A 23,127-nucleotide genomic window follows, 5' to 3' on the forward strand; every position below is an offset into this window, starting at 1 on the left:
CTGTCAGTAGGGATGGCCCCATGGGGGCAGGGTCCTAACAACGACACTGGGTTTATGGGACGAGGCCAGGAAAAAGCCCTGCTCCTGAGGACAGGGACTGGGGACGTTCATAATGATGGCCTGGCGTCACCAGCTGAGGGGCAGGGGTGGGCTTGTCCTCTGAGATGAGTGGGGAAGAGGTTAAGATCACCTCTGGGGTCGTGGGCCAGGTGGACAGCAAGGCTCCATCTAGTCTGTTCTTTGTGGGAATCATGGCTGTGCTGGGACATGACAAAGATAGACCCGGCTTTGCAGGACCCCTTGGGCCAGAGCATAGAGGCACTGAAAGGACAGGACCTGCTGCTGAGAAGGCTGGCTGGGGTGTCCACACAGGCAGTGATCCCTGGGGGGTCTCTGCAAAGGTGTGACCCATTCCCCTGCCTGCACTATGCATGCTCAGTCACCACCAAGTCCCCGGCCAGCACTCAGTCTCTGCCAGATGAACCAAATCCCCAGGTCCAGGTTTTGCCAGAACGCTAAAGCTGAAAGGAAGATTCCAGGGCTCCTGGACACTTGAGGTTTGCAATTTTATTAAGAAAACAAAAAAAGGTATACAAAAAAGAGTTCCATTCAGACCGGTGGCCAAGTCAGGGGATTGGTGGCCTGCCTGCTAGGCATCCTGCTGCTGGATGAAGGGGTTGGGGATGGCCTCCATGCCGTCCTGTGGGCAGATGAGCACCACCGAAGTGCCCCTGCACACCACCAGGCCCAGCTGCCGCGTGTCCTCTGTGAGCTTGTACTGGTCGTCGGGGTCTGTGGGAGAAGAGGGGTTGCAGTGAGGCGGTGTGGGAAGGTGCCCGGAAATGTGCCTGGGTGGGAAGAAGTGGGGTGTGGGGGCTGGGGGAAGGGAAGGAAGGCCAAGCTCCCACCCCCCACCTCCGCTTCCCCCAACCCATTGGCAGTTTCTCTGGAGATGGATGGAGAGGCTCGGGAAGAGCTCTGGAAACAGCCCTGTGCAGCCTGCCCTCCTTCCACAATGGGAACACAGCTCTGGGGAGATAGACCGAGTGCTCAGAGGGGCGGTGGGGGGAAGAAAAACCCATCTGCAGGATCTGGGAGTTCCTGGAGGGCCACCATGCACCTCCGCACCAACGGGCTGTTCCCAGTGCGGGGAAGTGACAGCACAGGGAGAGCGGACTCTCAGAGATCACTGCACGATGGGAGAGGCTGCACTGGGGTGCCTCTCCCCACTCCCAGACCCTGCAGGGCAACAGCTGTCCGAGCCTGCCCACTCCCTCCTGGAGCTGCAGGGACAGTCTGGCTGGCTCTGGGCCTGGGGCTATTCTGGGGTGAGGAGAGGGCAAAAGCTCACGGGACCAGCAAGCCAGGACCCCATGTAAGTGCACGGCACACACCAGCTCATGTGGTTCTCCCAGAAGCCCCACAGGGTGAGGCTGTCCTTTTCCAGAATGTCACCTGCCCGAGGGGGCTGGGCCAGGACCCCAGCAGCAGGACTCTGGGTAAACCCCAAGGGAAGAGAGAAAACGAGGGCGGGCAAGAGGCCCTGCAGGGTTGCTCCTCCCACAAAGAGGGCCTCTGCCTGGTGGCCTCTGACACTTGTGTGTGGCCGCATCTCCTCTGCACCAGAGCAACGTGTACTTCAACATCAACAGTCCCCGGAGGAGCGAGACACCCTTCTCTCCTGAACCTGGGGGCGCCGTCGTGTCGCACTCAGGCTAGGCTGGAGGGTCTGGGGACTTGTGAAGACAGGGACAGGAAAGGAAGGGGACGGGACCCTTTGTCAGCAGCAGGGAGTTGACAGATAGGGACATCAGGAGAGAGGGGGTAGGACGAGCCCCCTGGAAGCCAGCTTTATTGCGGTGGGTGCAGCACCTTTCCAGCACCACCAGGCAGACTTCAACTCCAGCAAGTGCTCAGGGTCGGTGATGAGTGAATCTGGAAAACACTCTACCCTTGAAGTCCCGAGATGACAGCATACCGAGCCCCACCAGGACAGTGGGAGAGCAAACACACCTGTCAGCCATCTGACCCAGCAGGCACCACGTTCACGGTGGGTCAACATGTGGGTGGCAGCTTAGGGACAGTAAGGAAGGCCTGGCAAGGATGCGTCCAAAACCCGCCGGCTGCACTCACCTCGCATGTACTCGATGGTGCCGTCCAGCACGAGGTTGAGCAGCGGGTCGAACCCTTTCAGGATTCCACTGGCTTGTCAGAATCACCAAGCAGAGAAGAGAGATGGACAAGCATAAGATCAATGGTCATTCTGGGGAAAGTGCGAGCCACACCAGGGTGTCAGCACATGAAATTGGGGTGCCCTCACTGGTGAGGGGCCACCCCCCAGCCAGACGCAGGTGTGGCAGCAGCCTCTCCAGGGACAGGACAGATGCAGGACCAAAGAGGGAGCAAGGGAAGAGCTCCCGGGAGACGAGCAGTGACAGCTGACCCCACACCATCGCCATCGCCATCGCAACAGTTGGCAAATCCGCCTGCGCCTGTTTTGTAAACAGTTTAACTGGCGCCCGGCCACACTCGTTTGTTAAATGTCGCTGTGGCGGCTCAGCTGCTGCAATGGTGGAGTTGAGGAGTTGCGACAGAGACCGTCTGGCCAGCACAGCTGAAAATGTTCCCTGTCTGGTCTTCTGCAGAACAAGTCTGCCAGCCCCGCCTGAGCGCGAGGCCCTGGCTCTGCTTCCTCTGTTTATAGCCCTCCTCAACCCTGTGATGGCGCTTACCAAGTGGGGTGATGGGGAGTGACAAATCCAACAATATATCTGGGCACTTGGCCCCAGGCGGGGTAGTGAGCCCACACCTGTGGGTCCTCCCTTCTTACTGGGGGAGGTGCTGCAGCAGGTGGGTGGGATTCTCAGATGAATCCAGCATCCCCCACCCCTCCCTATGGTGTGGGATGGGACCCTCAATCAGACAGCAGTCTGTGGTCAGGCTGTAACAGAGGGCCTTGTGGATGTGATCAAGGTTCATGAGTCAGTCCACTTAGTGAATCTAAAGGGAGGCTGACCTGACAGGTGAGCCATTAAAAGGATGGGCCCTTTCTGAAAAGAGAAGTTGAAAAAATGAGATTTTCCTGCTAGCCTTGAAGGAGTCAACTGCCATGCTGTGGACAGTGTCTGTGGCAGGGGCAGTGGGCAGCCTCTAGGAGCCCAGAGGGTTCCTGGCCAACACTTGCCAGAAAACGGGGCCTGAGATGACAGGTTCCCAGAGTCACTCCCTTACTGCAACCTCATCAGAAACCTGAGCCTGAGGCACCCAGAGTCTGGAACCACAGGTGCTGTGAGATGAAAATCAGTTGTTGAAGCACAGAAAATGAACAGAAGAGACTTCCCTGGTGGTCTGAGTGGTTAAGAATTCATTCTGCAGTGCAGCAAATGTAGGTTCCATCCTTGGTCAGGGAACTAAGATCTTACATCCCATGGAGCAACTAAGCCCATATGGCATAATTAGAGAGACCTGACCTGGAATCTGAGACCTGATGCAGCTAAATTAATTAAAAAAAAACAACCAAAAAAACCAAACACAAGCGCCTTGAGAAGCAGGAGCCCCATCTCCTTGTACATCCCAGAGCCGGCATGGTGCCAGTGTTTGTTCAGATTCAGAGCCTCACTGGGCTGGGTACCTAGACAGGCACTGTGTTTTTAGCCACTCTGATGCTACCCAGTCGTCCACATCTCAGAGGAGGAGGGGTCTGAATCACCATCTTACCAACAAAGAAACTGAAGATCAGAGGTAGCTGAATAAGTGAAACACTGGGTGCTCAATAAGTGTCAGGAACTTGGCTAACGACATTATCCTTTAATTTCACCACCACTTCTGAGGTAAGTGGAGTTAACAGCCTCCGACAAATGAGACAGACACAGAGATGGTAACGACTTGCCCAAAGTCCCACAGTCAGTGAGCTGGGGCTCTGCCCTGGACCACGCTCTCCACATAATCCTGCATCATCTTTCCTGCCAATCTCCTCACCAGATCGCAGAAAGAGATGTAGAATTAAAGCCTCACAGTAACTGAAAAAACCTGCCAGGCCCTGAAAGCTGCTACCAGGAGCTTATACCAAAGGACCCTGACTTGGGATGCAGAGTCAAGCAGAGCTTCCCAGAGCAGCTGAGAGCTGCCTGCCTCACTCAAAAGCAAAAGGCTCATTCTTTACCCTGGAGTGGTGAACAAGGAGATGAGGTTTGCTTTCAACAGGTGCCTCAGGTGGCTTCGTGGAAATTGAGTATAGGGCCCGGATTCTCAACTGGGGCAATTCTGCCCCTGCCAGGAAACATTAGGCCATGTCTGGGATGCCTGTGGTCATCAGGACTAGAGGGCTCCTGGAATCGAGCGGGTGGGACCAGAGATGCTGCTCCACACCCTACAGCGCCCAGGACGGCTCCCTACAGAGAACAATGCGGCCTTAATATCAGCAGTGCTGAAACTGAGAAACCCTGGGGCTGAGGGGGCCCGTGGGGGGCTGGAGCTGCCGCCTGGGTGAGACAAGACCCAAAAGAAGCAGAGACATGAATCCCAGCCCCTGTGGCTTCGGGTGAGGTTTGGGCCCCTTTGCATGCATCAGTTTCCCCACCTGCGAAAGGGGTGTAACCGTTCCTACACGCCGGCGCCGGCAGCAGGCCGGACGAGTTGTCCTAGCCAAGCGCCTAAAGCGCGGCCCAGGCATCCGTTACCGGTACCGCCTCCCGTTACTCCTCGTGGACCGTGGAGGGGGAGGGCAGCGGGGCCTCACCTTCTCTGCCTCCCTGGAACTTCACTCGGATGGTCTTGTCGATGTACTTGGACAGATCCAAGATGCTCTCTTTCTTTTTCTTCTCTTTGTCCTGCAGGGGATGCAGAACGCTGTGAGGCGGGGAGCACGGCCGGACTCTGCCCAGTCAGCCCCGCCAGCCCCGCCAGCCCCACCAGCCCCACCAGCCCGGCGAACCCCGCCAACCCCACCAGCAGCTCCGCACGCTCACCGCCATCTTGTCGCGCCGCGTCGCTATGCGCAGGCGCCGCCACCGCGCCCTTTGTACCCTGCCCCGGCGCGCATGCGCGAAAGACGCAAGGCGCCTGCGCGGCGCTCTGCGCCGGGGCGTTGCTGGGAAACATCTGCCGACGCCTGTGGCGGGGGCCGGGCGACATGGCGGCGGCGGCGGCGCTGGCGCGGCTCGCAGCGGCCTTCTTTCTCCTCGCGGCCCAGGTGAGGGCGGCGTCGACTCCGCTGGCCTCGCCGGCCGCGGTGCCCCGGTTCCTCACCCCTCCCCGGCCCCGCGCAGAACCCCGCCCTGCCCGGCCTGGGGCCAGCTTAGGGGATCCGCGCCCCCGGTGCCGGCAACTGGCGGGCCTGGGGCCCGGCCGTGACCTTGCGGGTCTGTCCCCCGGCTGGTCTCCCTTTCCTGTCTGGACGCCGTTTCCAGCCGTGGTGTCACTGGGTTCCGTCCAGATCTAAAGTTTGAGGTCCCACTACCCCGCTCCCGCCCCGGCCCCTGCTGGTCTGTCTCGGGGTCTCCAACCGCCTCTGGGACACCCCTCTCTGACTCCGTGGCCTTAGCCGGGGGTTACCCGTCTCTGACCCTGGCATCCCCTTGAAATCGATACTACCCCCATTCCCCGTGGTTGCAGTGAACTGTCCAGCGTGGCACCCAGTGTCTGGTGGCGTCCAGAAGCGGCCAGGAGCCCAGCCCTGGAGTGGGGTCGAATCGCCGCCCCATCTTTTTCTCCCGTGACCTTGACAGGGGAGTTCCCGCTTTGAGTTGGTCGTCTGCAAAAAGAGGATAAGTGTACAGTGCGGAGTCAGCGAGATGATGTAGGGGATCACGAACGCGGGGCATGCTACTTGTTTGTCACTAACTTCAAGGGTCGCCTCTGGGGGACAGACCTGGAGGTGGTTGATGTACATTACCATGAGTGCATTTTTTATTTTCCAAACCCTCCCTCTCTCCCAAATTTCACAACTCCGGAAATGGTGCCACCCCCACAACAGCCCTACAAACTGGGCCATTAACCTTGACTTTTCTGCGTCAGCCCCCCAACCTCTGCTTCAGGCTGCTGGCTTCTCTCCAAGGCTGCTTTTGTCCCCCAAACTCCCAGTTCATTTTCAGCCCTTCAGGAGGGATCTCTTTCAAAGTGTGTCAGATCTTGTGTCCAAATGAGACCTTTCTGGTTCCAGGAAGCCACTGACACATTTAGGAGGACTCTGTGATCCGGCTGACAGGAAACTATCCTTTGCTTCCAACTCTAACATATTAAAGGCACTTTGCTCTCTGGGCTCTGTTTCCCTGAAACCTAAGTCCCCTCAGCGTTGTTTCTGGTCTCAGCTTAGGGGTGCCACATTCCAGCAGCTTTCTGGCCCACCCCCTCCCAGCTGCTTTGCCAGCCCCCTGTACTTCCCCCAGCCCTCTTCCCTCGTCTTCCTCAGCAGTCTGACCCATTAGAAGCAGGGACTTTGAGCTCTCTGCTGCTGCTACTAAGTCGCATCAGTCGTGTCCAACTCTGTGCGACCCCATAAACGGCAGCCCACCAGGCTCCTCCGCCCATGGGATTTTCCAGGCAAGAGTACTGGAGTGGGTTGCCATTGCCTTCTCCGTTGAGCTCTCTAAATATTTAGAAAAAGAGAAAAAAATGGCAAAGCGATAGGTGGGCGAAGGGTCACAAGAACATCACAGAAGGAACAGCGCAGTTGGCCTGGGAATGCTTTTCTGAAGCAAGAAGCAAGGGTGCCAGAGGGGCGTTCTGAGGGACGAGTAGGAGTTTGCAGGGTCAAGAAGGTGTTCCAGGGAGAAAGTTGCAGGTGACGAGGGCAGGGCTGGAGGTGTGAGATCTGGTAATTTTTATTTTTTGAGTAGCAGCTATTTGTTTAATTTTTGTTGGAGTATGGCTGATTTGCAATATTGTGTTAGTTTCAGGTGTCCAGCACAGTGGATTGGTTATATATGTATCTACCCTTTCTTAGATCATTTTCCATGTGGGCCTTTATACAGTATTGAGGAGAGCTCCCTGTGCTGTACACTAGGTCCTTGTTATCGTTTAGTCATTAAGTCGTGTCCAGCTCTTTTGTGACCCCATGGACTGCAGCCCACCAGGTTCCCTGTTCATGGAATTTCCCAGGCAAGAATACTGGAGTGGGTTGCCATTTCCTTCTCCAGGGAATCTTCTCAACCCAGGGTTCGAACTTGAGTCTTCTGTATTGGCAGGTGGGTTTTTTTACCACTGAGCCACCTGGGAAGCCCATACAGTAGGTCCTTGGTAGTTATCTATTTTGTACATAATAATGTGTGTGTGTCAGTCTCATCTCCCCCTCACCTCCTGAGAGCTGGTGATTTATCTGAAGATGGTGAGGGTCCACTATAATGGCCTGTAGGTCTCTCCAGGGGTTACACCTGAGGGAGGAGGAGGCCTGTCAGCTGCTCTGGCGGGCGGGGCTGTGGAGGGAGCAGCAGTGGGAGCCGTTCCAGCATGGGGTAAAGGGCAGGCGGGGCATGTGGCCTCCCTCGGCTGGGGTCCGGGGGAGCGGACTGGGCTGGTCGGAGCAGGGTGCTGGGGCGTTTGGACTTTATTCCCAGCTGGCTGAGGGTTTTGAACTTTACCCTGAGTGTGGACAACCAAGGAGAGTGTGGGAGTGAGTGAGGCAGGCACCTGGGCCAGCTCTTCCTAGGACAGACCCCTGGGCATGATTCTTCATGGCACCCAAGGGTATGGCCAGCTCTCCATGGGGCCAGAGGATGCCTGCTCACCACCGTGAGCTTACTCCTGATCATCCTGTGACTCTGGACGAGGGATTCGACACCCCCATGCCATTGGTACAAGTTGTGTATATAATGGCCAACATGGGGCCTGTTCCTCAGCAGATCTGAACGCGTGGGTGCCTTCTCTGCCCCTCACCTGCCTGTGTACCCCTCCACCATTCCCCCACCTTCCCCACCCCTCCCCTCCCCTCCTCACTCCCCTGCATCTGCCCCTTCACCCCTGCACTGCCCCCTCCTGTCCTGCTCCCCTCCCCCACGTCCCTCCACCTAAACATCTTTTTCTAAGCTTCTCGGGTCCTGATTACCCCACCCTCTCTTAGAACTCACTAAGTGTTATATAGACTGCTCCCCATCTGGACCCCTTAGCTTCTCTCTAAACACCCTGGCATGGATGCTGTCAGTGTCATCTTGAAGCATAATTTCCCCTGAAGTTCCTGAACCTGCTTCGTGGTTGTAATGCATTGGGAGGTGGCCTGTCCTTAATGGCTTTTCTCATTCTCCAAACTGGAATGGGCAGTGCTGGAATGGGGGGAAGGAGGGGCACTTTGGAAGACCTGCTCCCAGTCCTGTGCCTCCCCCGGGAGGAGACCGTATCCACAGCAAGACTGTGCTCTCTGGGCTTTGCCACGAGCCCAGGCTGCTATCTTCAGGGAAAGCCAGCTGTGCACATAGTGGTGGTGGTGGGGGAGGCGGTCTGGGATGTGTGCTCTTGTGCTTCTAAGTGACCTTTTTAAATTAAAAAGAAATGCTCCTAGCCATTCCCGTGTTATACAAACGACTCAGGACTCATAGGCCAGGGGTCAGCAGACATTTTCTAAGAGCTTTTTGGGCCACATGGCCTCTGCTATATAACTCCCTGGCTCTGCAGAAAGCAGCATAGGCTCTGCATTCAGGAGCCAGGCAGCCATGTTCCAGTAAAACTTTATTGACAGATACAGAAGGTGGGCCGGATTCAGCCTGGGGGTTGAGGGACCACAGATGCCCTGCAATGGCCCAAGTTGGGAGCCTGGCAGGGGCTCTTGAGAGGGGCACGGTGGTGGGGAGAACCTGGAAGCAGGGGCTCCTAGTCCTGCCTCAGGTAGAGGGAGCGGGGTTGGCTGGGCAGGGGCAGGTACAGGATGACACTGACCTTCCCTCCCTCAAGTGCTGGTGGCAGCGCCTGCATACCTGGCTTCTCTGGCGCCCCATGCCCTGTAAACACAGCTTTGCCAAATACTTGACCCAGCAGCTCCAGGTGACACACCAAGACGCAGGGCCAGCTGGGCTTGGGTGGTGGGGACCCCGTCCCATCTGCACCCACCGCCAGCTGACCCTTGCCTCTGTTCACAGAAGACCCGGCCTTCTGAGAGCCAGTCTGTGTCCCAGGCGTGCTGTCGGGGCCATGGCCCCTGGGGACCCCTTGCTGAGTCAGAGCCCCCGCCTGCCCCAACAACACATTCTGGGGTGGGTGTGGGTCTGTCACCAGCACGAAGGGGCTCCTGCCTGTCGTCTCTGGGGACGATTCTAGGGGGATACTGAGGGGTACAGTCTGTGTCTCGCCTCTGGGTGGTACAGAGGGATGGACCCGGGAACTGGTGTGTGCAGAGCTGGGGTCCCGTTGGGCCCCTCTGGCTCCAAGAAGCCAAGGGGCTGGGGTGGGCCCAGGCCCTTTGTGTGTGTGGCGTGGCTCTACTCCTCCCTTTCAGCCATTGGAGCCACATGGAGGGGCCCTGGTACGGCCATGGTTGGCGCGCAGATCTCCCTGAGGAGGCTTGGCCCTGCCCTTCCTTGTGTCCGCCTGAGCTGAGGGTCCCACCCGGCCGTCAGAGGGCGGGACCATCCAGAGCTGGGCGGGGCCATGGGCCAGCCCCTGCCTACTCTGACTCCACCCCCTGTCCAGGTGGCCTGTGAGTATGGCATGGTGCATGTGGTGTCTGAGACTGGTGGCCCCAAAGGCAAAGACTACTGCATCCTCTACAACCCGCAGTGGGCCCACCTGCCGCACGACCTCAGCAAAGCGGTGAGTCCAGCAGGCAGCCTTGCACTGGGGCCCCTCCCCCTGGGGCTCACCAACCAAGGCACTCTGGAGGATGGATCCTGGGGAGGGCCCCTGAGGATGGAGGAAGGGCTCTGCTGGGAGTCTGAGGAGGGACGTGGCCCCAGAGGAGCTCCCAGCCTCTCTGGGCCCCGGTTTCCTCAGTTGAAAATAAAAGATTGGGGCACTGCTGTGGGATGATCCTGTCCAGGGCATCAGCCACCTCCCATCCCTCCCATCATGCTGGGCTGGGGTGGCTGACCAGAAATCCTTAGACGAGTGACACAGAGGTCTGCCCATTCCTGTCGTTGGGGTGGCCCAGACATGCTGCTCCCTGGTCCGGCCTGACTCCTCCCAGAGAACATGGATGTCCAGTGCCTGGTTTAGCAGGTGGATCGATTGTCATCACTAAGGCCAGAGCTCCTGCCTGCCCCATGTGGTGTCTATGACAGACACTCCCGTCTGCCTGGTGATTGGGGTCTGTGTGTTGTGTGTTTGTGTACACACGTGCATGCATGTGTGTGGTGTGGGTGTGGGTTGTGTGTGTGTGTGTTTTGTGCAGAACGTGGTGTGGGGCTGGCCCCCCCGACCTTGCAGTGAGGCAGTGTGGGGGTGGCAGTCACTAGTGGCCCAGATGCCCCATGGGGTCCCTGCCCCCTGGCTGCCCGGGACACCATCCCCTCTGCCTCTCTGAAGGTCTCCCTCCCTCAGTCTCTCCTGCAGGTGCGGGACTGGACCAACTCTGTGCTCTGCTCTCCCGCCGACCTCCCCACCAAAGGCTTCAGCAACCAGATCCCGCTAGTGGCACGGGGGAACTGCACCTTCTACGAGAAAGTGCGGCTGGCCCAGGGCAGCGGGGCCCGCGGGCTGCTCATCGTCAGCAAGGAGGCGCTGGTGCGGCCCCCAGGCCTCCTGGGCAGCTTGGCACCCTGGGGGCAGGACTGGGTTAGGGTTCGAGGCAGGGGTCTGGGCGGAGGAGACAGGGAGCTTGGTTTTTCGACTGGTCTGGAGTGGGTCGTGTCTCAGAGCTGTGCTCGGGGTATGACCAGGCCTGGGGAGGATCTCTGAGGGGGTGGGTGGCATGGGCCATGAGCCAGTCTCTTCCTCCCTGAGACTGACTGGTGCCCCCAGCCCAGCCCTGGGAGGGAGGGGCTAAACCCACAGGCTTGCCCTCTTGGCCCTGAGGACCCCGACACACAATGCAGAACCCTCCCGCCGGCTCCGAGGGCTGGCCAGCTGTCGGTGGCTCGCAGTGTCCCACCCAGGGGCAGTCATCCTCTCCTGCCCCCGGCCCCACAGGTCCCCCCGGGAGGCAACAAGACACAGTATGAGGAGATCGGCATTCCCGTGGCCCTGCTTAGCTACCGAGACATGCTGGACATTTTCCAGGTAGGGCCCCCCACTTGCCCCCCACCATCTGGAGCTGGGCCAGAGCCTGGGGAGATGGGCCCACAGTACTGTGAACCTCAGGAGAGGAGTCTCTGACCCTGCCACGTGCCAGAGACCCTAAGTGCCAGCCCCCCTCATGCCCTCCTGGCCTGACCAAAGGCTTGGTCGTCTTTGATGTGGGGAGTCGGGTCCAGAGCAGGTGAGCGTCAGCACACGAGTGAGGTGCGAACAGTTGGGATCCCAGTCTAGGCTCCCCATCTCCCCACCGAGGGACCCACTGTACACCTCCCGGCTGCTTCACGTTCCCCTGGTTAGCTTGTCCCAGCAGGGCCCACTTCTCTGGGGTCAGACATGTTGGGCGAGGGCGTGGGGTGGGGTGTGGTGGGGTCTTCTCAGCCTTAGCTCCGTTGTGCTGTCCGAGGCAGACTTTTGGCCAGGCAGTACGGGCGGCGCTGCATGCCCCCAAGGAGCCCATGCTGGACTACAACATGGTCATCATCTTCCTCATGGCTGTGGGCACCGTCGCGCTCGGGGGCTATTGGGCCGGGAGCCGGGATGTCAGGAAGTAAGTGCCCCATGTGCATGGGTGGGTGCGAGCCAGGCAGCCTGGACACTGGGCAGGGAACCACAAGAGGGGCCTCTATAGAAAGGCAGCATGACACCCAGGAGACCTGCTGAGAGGCCCCTGGGGTTCTGGCCCGGCCAGGCAGGGGCGTCCCCAGGAAAGCATGTCCCAGCAGCCCAGGGCAGCCTGCAGGTCAGCTGGGGTGGGGCCAGGGCCAGGACAGCCCTATGGGACCCACAGCCTTCCTCCCAGAGCACCACCACAGCCCGGGCCAGGTGCCAGAGCCCCACCTCCGGTAGCCCTCCCTGTGAGGCCCAGAGCTCCCGGCGCCCTCCTGTGAGGTCCTGGGGGCAGGGTCCTCCGTCAGGGGGACCCTTGTATACACGGTGGGCCTGGATGGGGGCCAGGTACGCTGTCCCTCGGCCTGCCCCTCCCCATCCCCACAGCCCCAGGAGCAGCGTCGGCCGCAGGGCGCCCCTTGACCAGCCCGTCTTTCCAGGAGATACATGAAGCACAAGCGGGACGATGGGCCCGAGAAGCAGGAGGATGAGGCTGTGGATGTGACGCCCGTCATGATCTGCGTCTTCGTGGTCATGTGCTGCTCCATGCTGGTGCTGCTCTACTTCTTCTATGACCAGCTTGGTGGGTCCCCTGCCTCAGCCCTCAGGGCGGGGTGGAGGGGGTGGAGGCTCTGGTCCCTGCCTTCAAGGAGTGCCTCAGGCAGGGGCCGCCCCTCCCTTTCCTTGGTGCGCCCACCTGCCAGGGGAGTGAGAGGCAGAGCCCTCCCTCAGCCCCTCACTGCCCCCCGCAACCCCCCCAGTCTACGTCATCATTGGCATCTTCTGCCTGGCCTCCTCCACCGGCCTCTACAGCTGCTTGTCACCGCTCGTGCAGAGGCTGCCGTTTTGCAAGTGCAGGTGAGCCCCCTGGGGTGGCCCACACTGGCTCTACTCGCGGGGGTCCCACTCTGCCACCTCTTGACCTCTTTCCTCCCCCGTCCCCGCCTCTGAGGCACCACAGCTTCCGCGAGGCCGAGGACCCTCTCTAGAGCCCGCGGTCAGTCTGGCATGGTGCAGGCATATAGCAGGTGCCCCTCAGTGCTGGCTGGGGGCTCATGGGGAAGTGGGGATGGCTCTGAACTGGCCTTCCTCCCCCCACATCCCATTCAGGGTCAGGCCCCCTGGGATCTGGGTGGGGGTGGGGGGCACCAGGTAGGGCAACGATGGATGGGAGGTTTTGGGACGGGAGTTGAGCTGAGCCCGCGGTGCTGGGTAGACAGTGCTGTGAGGGTCAGAGCCCTGATGCCCCTGCCTGCCTGCAGGGTCCCCGACAACAGCCTGCCCTATTTCCACAAGCGCCCTCAGGTCTGCACACTGCTCCTGGCGCTGCTGTGTGCGGCCATCAGCGTGGTGTGGGGCATCTTCCGGAATGAGGACCAGTGAGTGCAGTGCTGCCGCCCCAGGGTGCAGGGGGGCAGCAGGGTGCTGTCCTCGGGTGCTCTGACCTCCCTTGCCTCCCCAAGCTGTCTGACCCGGGCATTTGGATCCGGGCCAGCTCCCAGTTATGAAAAGCCCTACTGTCATTGCTCTGGACGCAGTGACTGCATGCTGTCCAGGTGCCGACCAGGCTCAACGGATGGCTGCCCAGCCCTAGCTGCCTCCTGGCCTGTCTGGTGCCCTGGGGTCTGCAATTGCAATCTGGGCGGAAAATGCCACTGGCATTGCTGCCGGGGCGTGGAGCCATGGGCTCAGCGGCAGCCTGGATGTGGCCTGGTGCCACCGGGCCCACTGCTCTGCCTCTGCAAACACCCGTGTCCCCTGGGCAGCCTCCCCCCAGAGGCAGCCACTGCCGGTTCCCATGTCCCCGCCCCTGCTGTCACCGATACCATCTGGCACTTTCTCTGAGCTTCTCTGGGGCCGTTAAACACTCTTGGCTGTGCTGCCGTTTGGAGCCACAACAGATTTAACTGGCAGAAGGAAAACGTGAAAATATTTGGAGTTCTCTGTACACAAAAAGAATACGAGCTCTCAAGATTAAGTCCCAGCCAGAAGGCCCACTCCCCCACTTGAAATTAGAACAGGCCCTGGTTTCTACCATGTCTGGGCACCCACGCGGCCTCAGGGAGCCTTCACTGTTCCCACCAGTGCCCTGGCCCAGAGATTCTCGCCCTGTGCTCAGATGAAGCTCTGAGGAGTAGGGGCAGAGAGGATGGAGCAGGTGGTGGGGGCCGATTTCCAGCAGGGGAGCCCCAGTACTGGAGCTTCATCACAGCATTAACTTCCAGATTTGGAAGTGGCCCTGCCTCCTGGGGCTCCAGACTGTGTCCTCAGAACCCCAAGCCTCTATTTCCCAAGACAGTGTGTGTGCACCTGGCTGGGAAGGTGGGGTGTGTGTGCAAATTTTGTTTTTCTAAATCATTTAGAAGATATTTTGGAAGAGAAGTTTGTAGTTGTAGAGCTCCCCTCCCCTCACCCCCTGCCCCGTCCTGTGCCCCAGGTGTGAAGGCCACTGCTGCAGAGGGACAGGGCCCTGGCACTTGGTGGGAGGCTGGGCACCGGGTGGCTTGGACCTGGTGGCCGGGGAGGGTGGGGCCTGACCAGTGGAGGCTCTCAGGAGACCCTGCCCGAGGATGAGGCTGTGCCGCCTTCCAGGTGGGCTTGGATCCTCCAGGACGCACTGGGCATCGCCTTCTGCCTCTACACCTTGAAGACCATCCGTCTCCCCACGTTCAAGGTGAGGGTCCCCTAGGGTTTGGGGAGCTCTGGATGAGGGGTGGGGCCTCCTGGTGTCTGCCTACTGCCCTCCTGCCATGTGGCCTTGCCCAGGGTCTTCTACTCTGAGCCCGGCCCCTTGTGGGTGGTATGGTTTTTGCTTTTCTGTCCCTCTGGCCACCTTGGGTTTGAGGATTAGCACAGGGTTGCCTCCCGGCATGGCTGCTGCACCAGTGACTGCTGGGCCGAGGGGATCCTGGTGCTCCTGCAGCGCTGGTGAGGTGAACAGAGCAGGAGAAGCAGGTGAAACCACAGGCAGGAGGCTGGGGCTCTGCCTGGGGGACCAGGCTGGCACTGGGACCCTGGCTGAGGCCTGACGCCGCAGCAGGAACCCAGGGACACACAGGGAAACGCGAAGATGGGTGTCACCTGCCCAAACTCAGGCCTGGCTGGTCACGGCCATGTGCCTCTCGAGTTTTCCATCAGGAACTCAGAAGCAGAGGGGATTCCCTGTTGGTCCAGAGCTTAGGACTTGGTTCTCTCACTGTTTACAGCCGGGGTTCCATCCCTGGCTGGGGAACTAGAAATCCCACAAGCTGAACAATGCTGCCAAAAAGAAGAGAAGCCCAGATCTTGGCTCTCCCTGAGCCTCGGCTGCCCACGCTCTGACGTTCTCATCAAGGTGGCAAGATGTTCCTTCCCACAGGGAAAGACTGAGCCTTGGGTGGGGTTGCTGACGCATCCTGGAGGGTCTGTGCGTCAGCACCCTGTGCAGGGGTGGGGGTGGGGCAGAGCTGGCGGAGGTCCCCGAGTGGAGGGCAGCCCTCCGGACGCCTGGTCCATCCGTCCATAGGCCTGCACGCTGCTGCTGCTGGTGCTGTTCATCTACGATGTCTTCTTCGTGTTCATCACGCCCTTCCTGACCAAGGTGGGCCCTGCCGCAGCCCACGCCCCACCCCAGCCTGCCCACACCCCATGGCCCTGCCCCAGCCTGCCCATGCCCTGCCCCCTGGTCCGGCTGCTACATTCAGCCCCTCCTGACGAAGCACCTCCCTTCTCTTAGAGCGGGAACAGCATTATGGTGGAGGTGGCGACTGGGCCTTCAGACTCAGCCACCCACGAGAAGGTAGGAGTATCCTGTGGCGAGGCGCTGAGTGTGCAGGGAGCAGGGCTGGCAGGTACTGGAGACACTGCCCCTCTCTGCAGCTGCCCATGGTGCTGAAGGTACCCAGACTGAACGCCTCACCGCTGGCCCTGTGTGACCGCCCCTTCTCCCTCCTGGGCTTTGGGGACATCCTGGTCCCAGGTACTGGGGCGGGGCTTGGGTGGCCTGGGGGTCCTCGGGGGTGCCGGACCAGAGGGGCTGGTGGGTCAGTGAGCAGAGGAGCTTGGCTGGATGGGCCAGGGTGGCAGGGAGGTGACTCCACGGAGCCATGGTTCCAGTTGCACAGACCTGCCCACCTCTCCAGCTGCTCTATCCCCAAGGTCCCCCAGCCTCAGGTGGCTCCTTAGCAGGTGGCCTCTAAGCTGGGGTTTGCACTGGCCTGAGGTCTCAGTCATCTGCCAGGAGTCCAGGGCGGCACCAGGCCAGCTCTCTCCTGAGCTGGGGAGGAACGCTTGGTGCCCCATCCCTCCATGGACACCCTGTTGCCCAGCTGGGGCATGGCCAGGCCTCTGCCCACAGCTTCCGCCCACGGCCTGTCTCTGCAGGGCTGCTCGTGGCTTACTGCCACCGCTTCGACATCCAGGTGCAGTCTTCCAGGGTCTACTTCGTGGCCTGCACCGTCGGTAAGCCCACGCCCGGCCTTCCCCCCGCGTCGCGGCCTCCTCGCTTTAGGCTGTGGTGCATGTTTCTCGTTTCTTTTTGGTTGTCTTTGTCTTTCTCTTTTTCCTTTTGTCTTCAGTTTGTTTCGTTTCCAAATTCGTTGACACTGACAGGATGCTTCCTCATTTTCTGTCAACCTGGTAGTTTCCAAGATGGTCCAAACCACTTCTCTTGTCCCACTGAATCAGCTCTTCAGGATGAGTGGGGGTGCAGAGGGCACAGGCCCTGGCACAGCTACCAGTGGGCCAGGTGGACGCAGGCTGGCCTTCCAGGCCGGCGTACTTTTGAGCCACTGCTGTCCGCCCTCCCCTGGGTTCCTGAGGTTGAGACCTGTCCTCTATGTCGGCCCCCAGGGTCACAGTCCCTGGGATCAACCTGTCCACATGCACCCACAAGGTTCTTCCCTTTGAACCACAGTGTGTCAGATTGTCCTGTAGCTCCTGTCACCGAGATCCCTAGTTTGTTTGGTTGGATCACTTCAGGATACGTGGAGAGTACACAGTCGATAATCTGGACTCTCCCAGCACAATCCTATTGCTCAGTAACATGGAGGTGAGGGGCAGGGCAAGCGGCCTGGAGTGGAGGCCTGTGCTGGAGATGGGGCTCTTGACCTGGAAGAGGTGGTCCAGTGAACCATCTTTCTTGTAACTCTTGACCTGGAAGTAATTGCATTGTGCAGTTGCAAGGTCAGTACAGCAGTCAGTACAGTACCGCACCGTCTGCTGGGCTCAGGCCGACCCTTTCTAACTCCTCATCGCATTTGCCTGTAGTATGTCCATCCTCGCGCTATCCCCGCACGGTTGCATTCACACAGCCCTAAATAACACCCTGTTTATTCTGAATGATGCGGCCAAGTGTAGACGCTGTCTGACCCTTCGGGGCTTTCATATGATCACTCAGGAAAGATTTCATTTCCTAGTTCTGTACCTATGTTACTTTGGTTCAGATTATTCTTCTGATTAGAGGTTTATAAAACCAAGATACCGGGACACCTCTGCAGCTCCTTCTCAGCCACCCCAAGGACTCCAGGCCCTCTCATGGCCGCCCCCCCAGTCAGGGGGCTGACCCCTGCGTGGGTTCCTGCCTGCCCCAGCCGGGTGGTGGGGCATGTCCTAGACGGTGGGGAGGATTGACTCCCTGTGTCACGGTCACCATGGGGTGACACACTGCCCGTCTCTGTCCCCGCAGCCTACGGCATTGGGCTCCTGGTGACGTTCATGGCGCTGGCCCTCATGCAGCGCGGCCAGCCCGCCCTGCTCTACCTCGTGCCCTGCACGCTCGTCACCAGCTGCGCCCTGGCGCTCTGGCGCAGGGAGCTGGGCGTGTTCTGGACGGGCAGCGGCTTTGCGGTGAATACCAGTTTGCTATGACTGTCTGCGAGCAGTAATAGCCTAATAAGCCCTAACTAGAGTTAAAGTTGAGTAAGACCTCCTAGCGTTCCACCTAAACCCCGCAGCGCCCCGTCTGGGGTGCTGTGTTTCCTCCCCTCCTGCCACCGCGGGAGGTGGGGAGGCATGCGGGGCGGGGTACGCGTGCGGGTGTCGCTGGGAAGCGGGTTTCCACTTGGGCTTCTCGCTGCTTTGGGGTGGGCGAGGCACAGGCTGGGCCCTGTTCTTGTCTGAAACCATAGAGGAGTGGGACAGAGGCCGCGCCCTGTGCAGGACGGGTCGACCATTGTAGTCCTGGAACTCAGGGATGGATTGCTGGGCCCTTGGGAAACCCCCTCCATCCCCGGGGCCTGTCTGTCTCCCGGGCCTCCAGCTCCCGCTTCAGTCCGCCTACAATTGGGCCCTCCCCAAGCTCTCGGGAAGGCCTCTGGGGCTCAGTGCCCACCATCCTCAGAGCTCTCACTCCCTAGGGCCTGGCCCGGCCCAGAGCGGGTGGGTGGGTTCTGGAAGGTTCCCGACGGAGAACAAGCCAGAGCAGTCAGGTCGCGCCCTCCCGGGGTCCCGGTGGTGGTGGTGGTGGTGGCGCAGGTCCCAGCGCAGCCCCTCTCCCTGTCTGAGCCCACCCTCGGGGGCTCCCCTGCCCTTCCGTCCACCCCGCGGCCCCGCCAACCCTCGGCCTCTCCTTCGCAGAAGGACCTACCTCAGTCGCCCTGGACGCCCGCCGCCGCCGACCGCCCGCAGCCTCCCCATGAGGACCCCGACACCGCCCCCGCCCCCGCCCCAGGCCGGCAGACTCCTGGCGAAGACGCGGTCCCAGCCCCTCCGCCGGCGGAGCAGACTCTAGAACAGTCTGCGCCGGAGGAGAAGCTCCCGGCAGACGAGCCCCCCCAGGAACCCGAACGCCTCGCGGCCCAACCCGACCCCTCGGCCTAGGGGAGGGCGCAGACTCGGCGCCGCGTCCCGGACTGGACCCGCTCGGCCCCCAACTTGGTGCTCTGGTCTGGCCGATGCGCACGTCCTCCTCCAGCCCGCCGGCCGCACCCAGGCCCCCTGCCCTGCTCCGAGCTCGCGTGGCCGCGAAGCCCCCGGCCGGCAGAGGCCACCCCCGCGCGCGGTCCGCTCCCTGCGCGGTGGTGTCCTGGGGAGGGCAGAGCGGCACCTTCGCCGGTGGCCTCGGACACGCCCAGTTTGGTGCTTACCCTGCTGCTGCTTCCCGGGGGCGGGGGCGGGAGAGGGAGGGGCTCTGGTCCGCAGGGCCCCCGGGGCTTGGACTGGGGCTGTCACCGGTTCGGTGGGGTTGGGGCCCCGCGGTGAGCGCCTGTGCTCCAGCTCCTCCATATTTTAATAAATGGCCACGACTTTTTGAGATCTTGGTAGTGTCGCCTCTTGGGGTGCGAGCCCCTCGGACTGCTCCTCTGAAGCAGCGGGGTGGCTGGCGCCAGGCCGGTGGCCCCATTTTGCCTTTCCGCTTAGAGGAGCTCGGCCCCCACCCTCGCCGCGGTCACCTGCACGCTCAGCACCCCATCAGTGCACGCACCTGGGCCTCCAGCTGCCGCGGGTGGGCGGAGAGCTTCCGGGATGTGGGAGGGGGGCTCTGGAACTGGCTTACGTCTTCTACCTCACAGACAGGGTTCTCTGAACCTCCGGACGGAGATGCCGCCGCCCCCACGTCGGGCTGGCCAGGGAGCCACGGCCAGGGCCCTGGCCTACTCCTCCACGTCCACGACGAGAGGCGAGGCCCAGACCCTTCGACCCCACGCCGGCTCCGCGTCCCTCCCGTCCCGCCGCTCTGCTGCAGACCGGCGGGGGCCAAACCATGATCCATTCCAAACGATACCAGCGCCAGACTCACGTCTCAGCCACGTCTCCGAGGAAGAAACCGTGTTTATTTCTGAAAACAAACCCAGAAGACGTCTTCCACCTGTTTCTGTGTTTCCTAAAAAGAACAGGTGACCCCGCGGTTGGGTGGGGGTGGCGCAGCTGGACCTGCCCCGCCCCACCCCACGGGAGCTCCTGGCCTTGGAGGCGGGACAGGGAGGCGGCCACCGGGCAGGTGGGGAGGGGAGAGAGGGTCCGAGCGGACCCTGTCCTTCCCCGGAGGACCACGTCTTCCTGTAAGCCATTTTGTACGTCGTCAATGTTCGAACGCGGATGGAATTTATTTTTTTCTGTTTCTGAAGTTTGACTAATGTCAAGGAATTCAAAGCGGGATATTAGTTACTGAAGTTTCCGTTTGCTGTTTCTGCCTTGCTTCTGTTTGAATCTTGTAATTAAACACAGCTTTTGATATTTATGCCTGGGCCTTTCACTTTTCTGTGGCTCAGTGGGTTGGGAGTAAGTGGGTGGGGCGGGGTGGGAGCTGGTAGGGAAGCTGAGAAGGGAAGCCGTGGTCCTGCAGTAATCGCTGTGTGGAGGGACGCGTCCTGAGCAAACCCTCAACCTATGTGGGTAGTGCCACCCAAGCCAGGTTTCAGCTTTGCCGCTGGACAGCCACTTATTCTGATGAGCGGGGGCCCTCATGTGGGAAGGGGCAAGTAGTAGGGTCTGTTGCCTGAGTTTGATGCTGTCAGCTTGTCTGTGCTGATCTAAGAAGCAGGGACGGAATCACCCATGGCAGGAACCTCAGACTGTGTCAGTAAAAAACCAGGTGGTCATTGTTGGAGCCTTTTAGAGACACACGGTCACTGTCACGACCGGCAAAGTCATCAACCCAGCGATGTAACCAGAAACATCAGACAACAGTTAAGCAGACAGGTGTGATTGTGGCCAAAAACTTGGTGGACACCAAAACGTGTGTTCGTGTCATTTTCACAGGTCATAACATACTCATTCACAGTCGTAAAAACATAAAGAACAGACTTGTGGACACAGCAGAGAAAGAGGGGGGAATGAATTGAGAGAGCAGCATTGAAACATACACATTACCATACGTAAAACAGCTGGTGGAAATGTGCTGTATGATGCTGGGAGCTCATCCAGGTGCTCTGTGACAGCCTAAAGGGGTGGGATAGGGTAGGAGGTGGGAGAGGACATCTCTGTACCTATGGCTGGTTCACATTTGATGTATGGCAGAAACTAACACAACATTGTAAATTATCCTCCAATTAAAAATAAATCGTTGTTGTTCAGTCATTAAGTTATATCTGACTCTGCGACTGCACGGACTGTAGCACGCCAGGCTTCCCTGTCCTTCACCATCTCCCAGACTTTGCTCAAACTCATGTCCGTTGAGTTGGTGATACCATCCAATCATCTCATCCTCTGTCCTCCCCTTCTCCTGCCCTCAATCTTTCCCAGCATCAGGGTCTTTTCCAATGAGTGGACTCTTCACATCAGGTGGCCCAAATATTGGAGCTTCAGCTTCAGTCCTTCCAGTGAATATTCAGGGTTGATTTCCATTAGGATTGACTGGTTTGTTCTCTTTGTAGTCCAAGGGACTCTCAAGAGTCTTCTCCAGCACCGCAATTTCAAAGCATCAATAAAATATAAGTAAATAAGAATGCAGATCCTTTGCTTAGCAAGAAGCTGGGCAAAGACAGGCAGCAGCCCCAGCCATTAGACCCCTGCCTGTCCATGGGAGGACTGGGCTTCCCTTGTGTCTCAGCTGGTAAAGAATCCATCTGCAATGTGGGAGACCTGGGTTCAGTCCCTGTGTTGGGAAGATCCCCTGGAGAAGGGAAAGGCTACCCACTCCAGTATTCTGGCCTGGAGAATTCCATGGGGTTGCAAAGAGTCAGACACAACTGAGCGACTTTCACTTCACCCACTGCCGTGGAAGCACTGAAGTATGTCAGCTGATGCCAGACTGATGTCAGGCTGCAGGCCCAGCTCCTCCAGGCTCCCACCAGGCTGTACCTCTCATCACAATCGACAGCGGCGTCTAGTGTTTGAGCTACGAAGCGGACCTGAGCAATAGCAATTCTCTTCCACTAAGCAGACCAGATCTTATGCATCCATCCACCTGCTTATTCACTCACTGGTTCACTGCACCTCTGCTTTGTGCCAAGCCCTCTGCTCAGGCCTGGGACATGTCTGTCTATGAAGGCAGTGGGTCTGAGGGTCAGCAAGGGAGCAGCCCCCAGCTCTATCCTGCAGGGACAGGTGGCAGGGAAAGCTTCCTGTAGGAGGTGACCATCCAGCCTGAGGGACACCGGACAGTCTGTCTGGGGCTCTGATGGAGAGGTGACAGGAGGCTGGACTGTGGCCTGGAGAGGGGTGAGAGTTTTCAGCCAGGTGGGCAAGGTATATCACCTGCAGGTGAGGGGACTAAAGTTCTAGAAAGCTCTGAGGCTGCTCTGAGGGAAGGAGGGAGTGGAGCCAGGGGTCAGGGGCTCCTCCTGTGGAGGAGCTCCAAGGGGAATGCAAGCAGCAAACAGTTCCCTGGCCACCCAGTTGTAGCCTAAGGGATTAGGGAATATGGTTGGTAACTGCCCACAAACCACCGCGCGAAAGCAAGCTGTCAGGAACGCAGGGACCTTGGACCAAGTATGTAGGAGCTCTCCATACTATGTTCAGGAATCTTTCAAAACTCTGAAACCATTTTACAATGTTAAAGTTCATTTAATAAACTACCCTGGATATTCACATACACACCCCTCCCCCCAGCGCTCTGCTCCCCTCCGCTGCCCTCTGTCCCAGGTCACCTGCTCACGTGGGCTCACCTGCCCAGGACACACCCTCTACCTGGACCGCACTGGCCTCCCCAGCTCCCAGAAAATCCGAGGGGCCAGAACCGGGCGCCCCAAGTGGCTCCCGGGGCTGCCCGCTCCCGGCCTCCGCCGGACCAGGTCCTTCATAGGATCCACCTGGGCTCCTGACCAGGTGCGCAGGACGGCCCACACCCAGTTGTCCTTTCGGAGCCTCAGGGAGCCGGGAGCGGCGCGGGTGGGTCTCAGGTGAGCAGGGGAAGGGGTGCCGCGTGGGGGGCGGTGATGGAGGAGGAGGGCGGCCAGCCCAGGAGTTGCCCGGGCCGGGGGAGGCGGTGCTCCCACCTGGTGCCGCCCTCAGCCCCGCCCCATCCCCGAGGCCGTTGGAGTCCTGGTTGATTGTGGAGGGAGCCGGGTTGCGCTGTGCAGCCTTGGGCCGAGAGCGGTGAGTCTGGGGTCTCCCGATATGAGGTGGCCGCCCTCTCCCCACGCCTGGGTTCAGGCTGTGTAGACGGAGCAGGTGCGGTGCGGATGTGGTCCGGGTTGTTGGACGAGTCGGACTGTGTAGACGCCCTCGGGGAGTGTGTATGAGGCCTTGCTCTGTAGACGCGGCCGGGGGCCCTGTGTTTTTCCGGATCCTGAGCGCTCCCTGTCCCCGGTGGCCGCTCTTCTGCCTTCCCGCCATTAGCTCGACTAAACCCGCATGGGGGGATGGGTGTGAGAATGGGGCGGCAGAAAACGGGGTGGGGGAGCAGAGACGGGGAGGTCTCCAGGGGTTTGGGGAGGGTCCCTCTGCTCTCCTCCCTGTGGTTTCTTTCAGCCAGTCCCTTGCTAGGGCGTGAAAAACCGACGA

General features: G+C 59.8%; 3 protein-coding genes across 7 annotated transcripts in view; 2 read left to right on the forward strand and 1 right to left on the reverse strand.

Moving 5' to 3' along the window:
* Positions 1-552: 552 nt before the first annotated feature.
* Positions 553-5,133, reverse strand: LSM7 (LSM7 homolog, U6 small nuclear RNA and mRNA degradation associated). 2 transcript variants are annotated; one of them, XM_088838854.1, is made up of 4 exons: positions 4,948-5,133; positions 4,739-4,829; positions 2,134-2,205; positions 553-792 (listed from the first exon to the last, which is right to left on the reverse strand). In XM_088838854.1, the coding sequence occupies exons 1-4, from the start codon at positions 5,131-5,133 to the stop codon at positions 650-652; spliced, it is 492 nt and encodes a 163-aa protein (XP_088694980.1). In that variant the 3' UTR covers positions 553-649. The 2 variants fall into 2 exon arrangements, with proteins under 2 accessions (XP_088694980.1, XP_055286200.1); XM_055430225.2 differs by having other exon boundaries at positions 4,968-5,019.
* Positions 5,063-19,452, forward strand: SPPL2B (signal peptide peptidase like 2B). 4 transcript variants are annotated; one of them, XR_016038064.1, is made up of 16 exons: positions 5,063-5,191; positions 9,616-9,735; positions 10,462-10,644; positions 11,050-11,139; positions 11,565-11,704; positions 12,204-12,346; positions 12,525-12,621; positions 13,026-13,142; positions 14,356-14,437; positions 15,269-15,343; positions 15,479-15,541; positions 15,622-15,721; positions 16,126-16,203; positions 17,429-17,589; positions 18,319-18,819; positions 19,254-19,452. XR_016038064.1 is itself a non-coding variant. In XM_055430224.2 (15 exons), the coding sequence occupies exons 1-15, from the start codon at positions 5,132-5,134 to the stop codon at positions 18,559-18,561; spliced, it is 1,752 nt and encodes a 583-aa protein (XP_055286199.2). In that variant the 5' UTR covers positions 5,063-5,131; the 3' UTR covers positions 18,562-18,994. The 4 variants fall into 4 exon arrangements, 3 of the variants coding, with proteins under 3 accessions (XP_055286199.2, XP_088694978.1, XP_088694979.1); XM_055430224.2 differs by lacking the exon at positions 19,254-19,452 and having other exon boundaries at positions 18,319-18,994; XM_088838852.1 differs by lacking the exon at positions 19,254-19,452 and having other exon boundaries at positions 17,429-17,656; positions 18,319-18,455.
* Positions 19,453-22,668: 3,216 nt separating this feature from the next.
* TMPRSS9 (transmembrane serine protease 9) overlaps positions 22,669-23,127 on the forward strand; it is a 54,633-nt gene continuing 54,174 nt past the window's right edge. Inside the window, exon 1 of the mRNA XM_055429926.2 lies at positions 22,669-22,719. The gene's annotated coding sequence lies outside the window, so the exon portion shown is untranslated. The remainder of the gene's footprint in view (positions 22,720-23,127) is intronic.

The sequence above is a fragment of the Moschus berezovskii genome, chromosome 8 (genome assembly GCF_049115385.1).
Source record: "Moschus berezovskii isolate FMDL1 chromosome 8, NW_MosBer_1.0, whole genome shotgun sequence".
Taxonomy (NCBI): Eukaryota; Metazoa; Chordata; class Mammalia; order Artiodactyla; family Moschidae; genus Moschus; species Moschus berezovskii.

Bases quoted from the DNA above. Each gene is read 5' to 3' on its own strand.
- SPPL2B (XM_055430224.2), top strand. From the start codon at position 5,132: ATGGCGGCGGCGGCGGCGCTGGCGCGGCTCGCAGCGGCCTTCTTTCTC. The intron at 9,736-10,461 runs GTGAGTCCAGCA...TCCCTCCCTCAG, and splicing joins CGCACGACCTCAGCAAAGCG to TCTCTCCTGCAGGTGCGGGA. The intron at 17,590-18,318 runs GTGAATACCAGT...TCTCCTTCGCAG, and splicing joins GGACGGGCAGCGGCTTTGCG to AAGGACCTACCTCAGTCGCC.
- LSM7 (XM_088838854.1), bottom strand. From the start codon at position 5,133: ATGTCGCCCGGCCCCCGCCACAGGCGTCGGCAGATGTTTCCCAGCAAC. The intron at 4,830-4,947 runs GTGGGGTTGGCG...CATCCCCTGCAG, and splicing joins GTGAGCGTGCGGAGCTGCTG to GACAAAGAGAAGAAAAAGAA. The intron at 2,206-4,738 runs GTGAGGCCCCGC...GATTCTGACAAG, and splicing joins GTTCCAGGGAGGCAGAGAAG to CCAGTGGAATCCTGAAAGGG.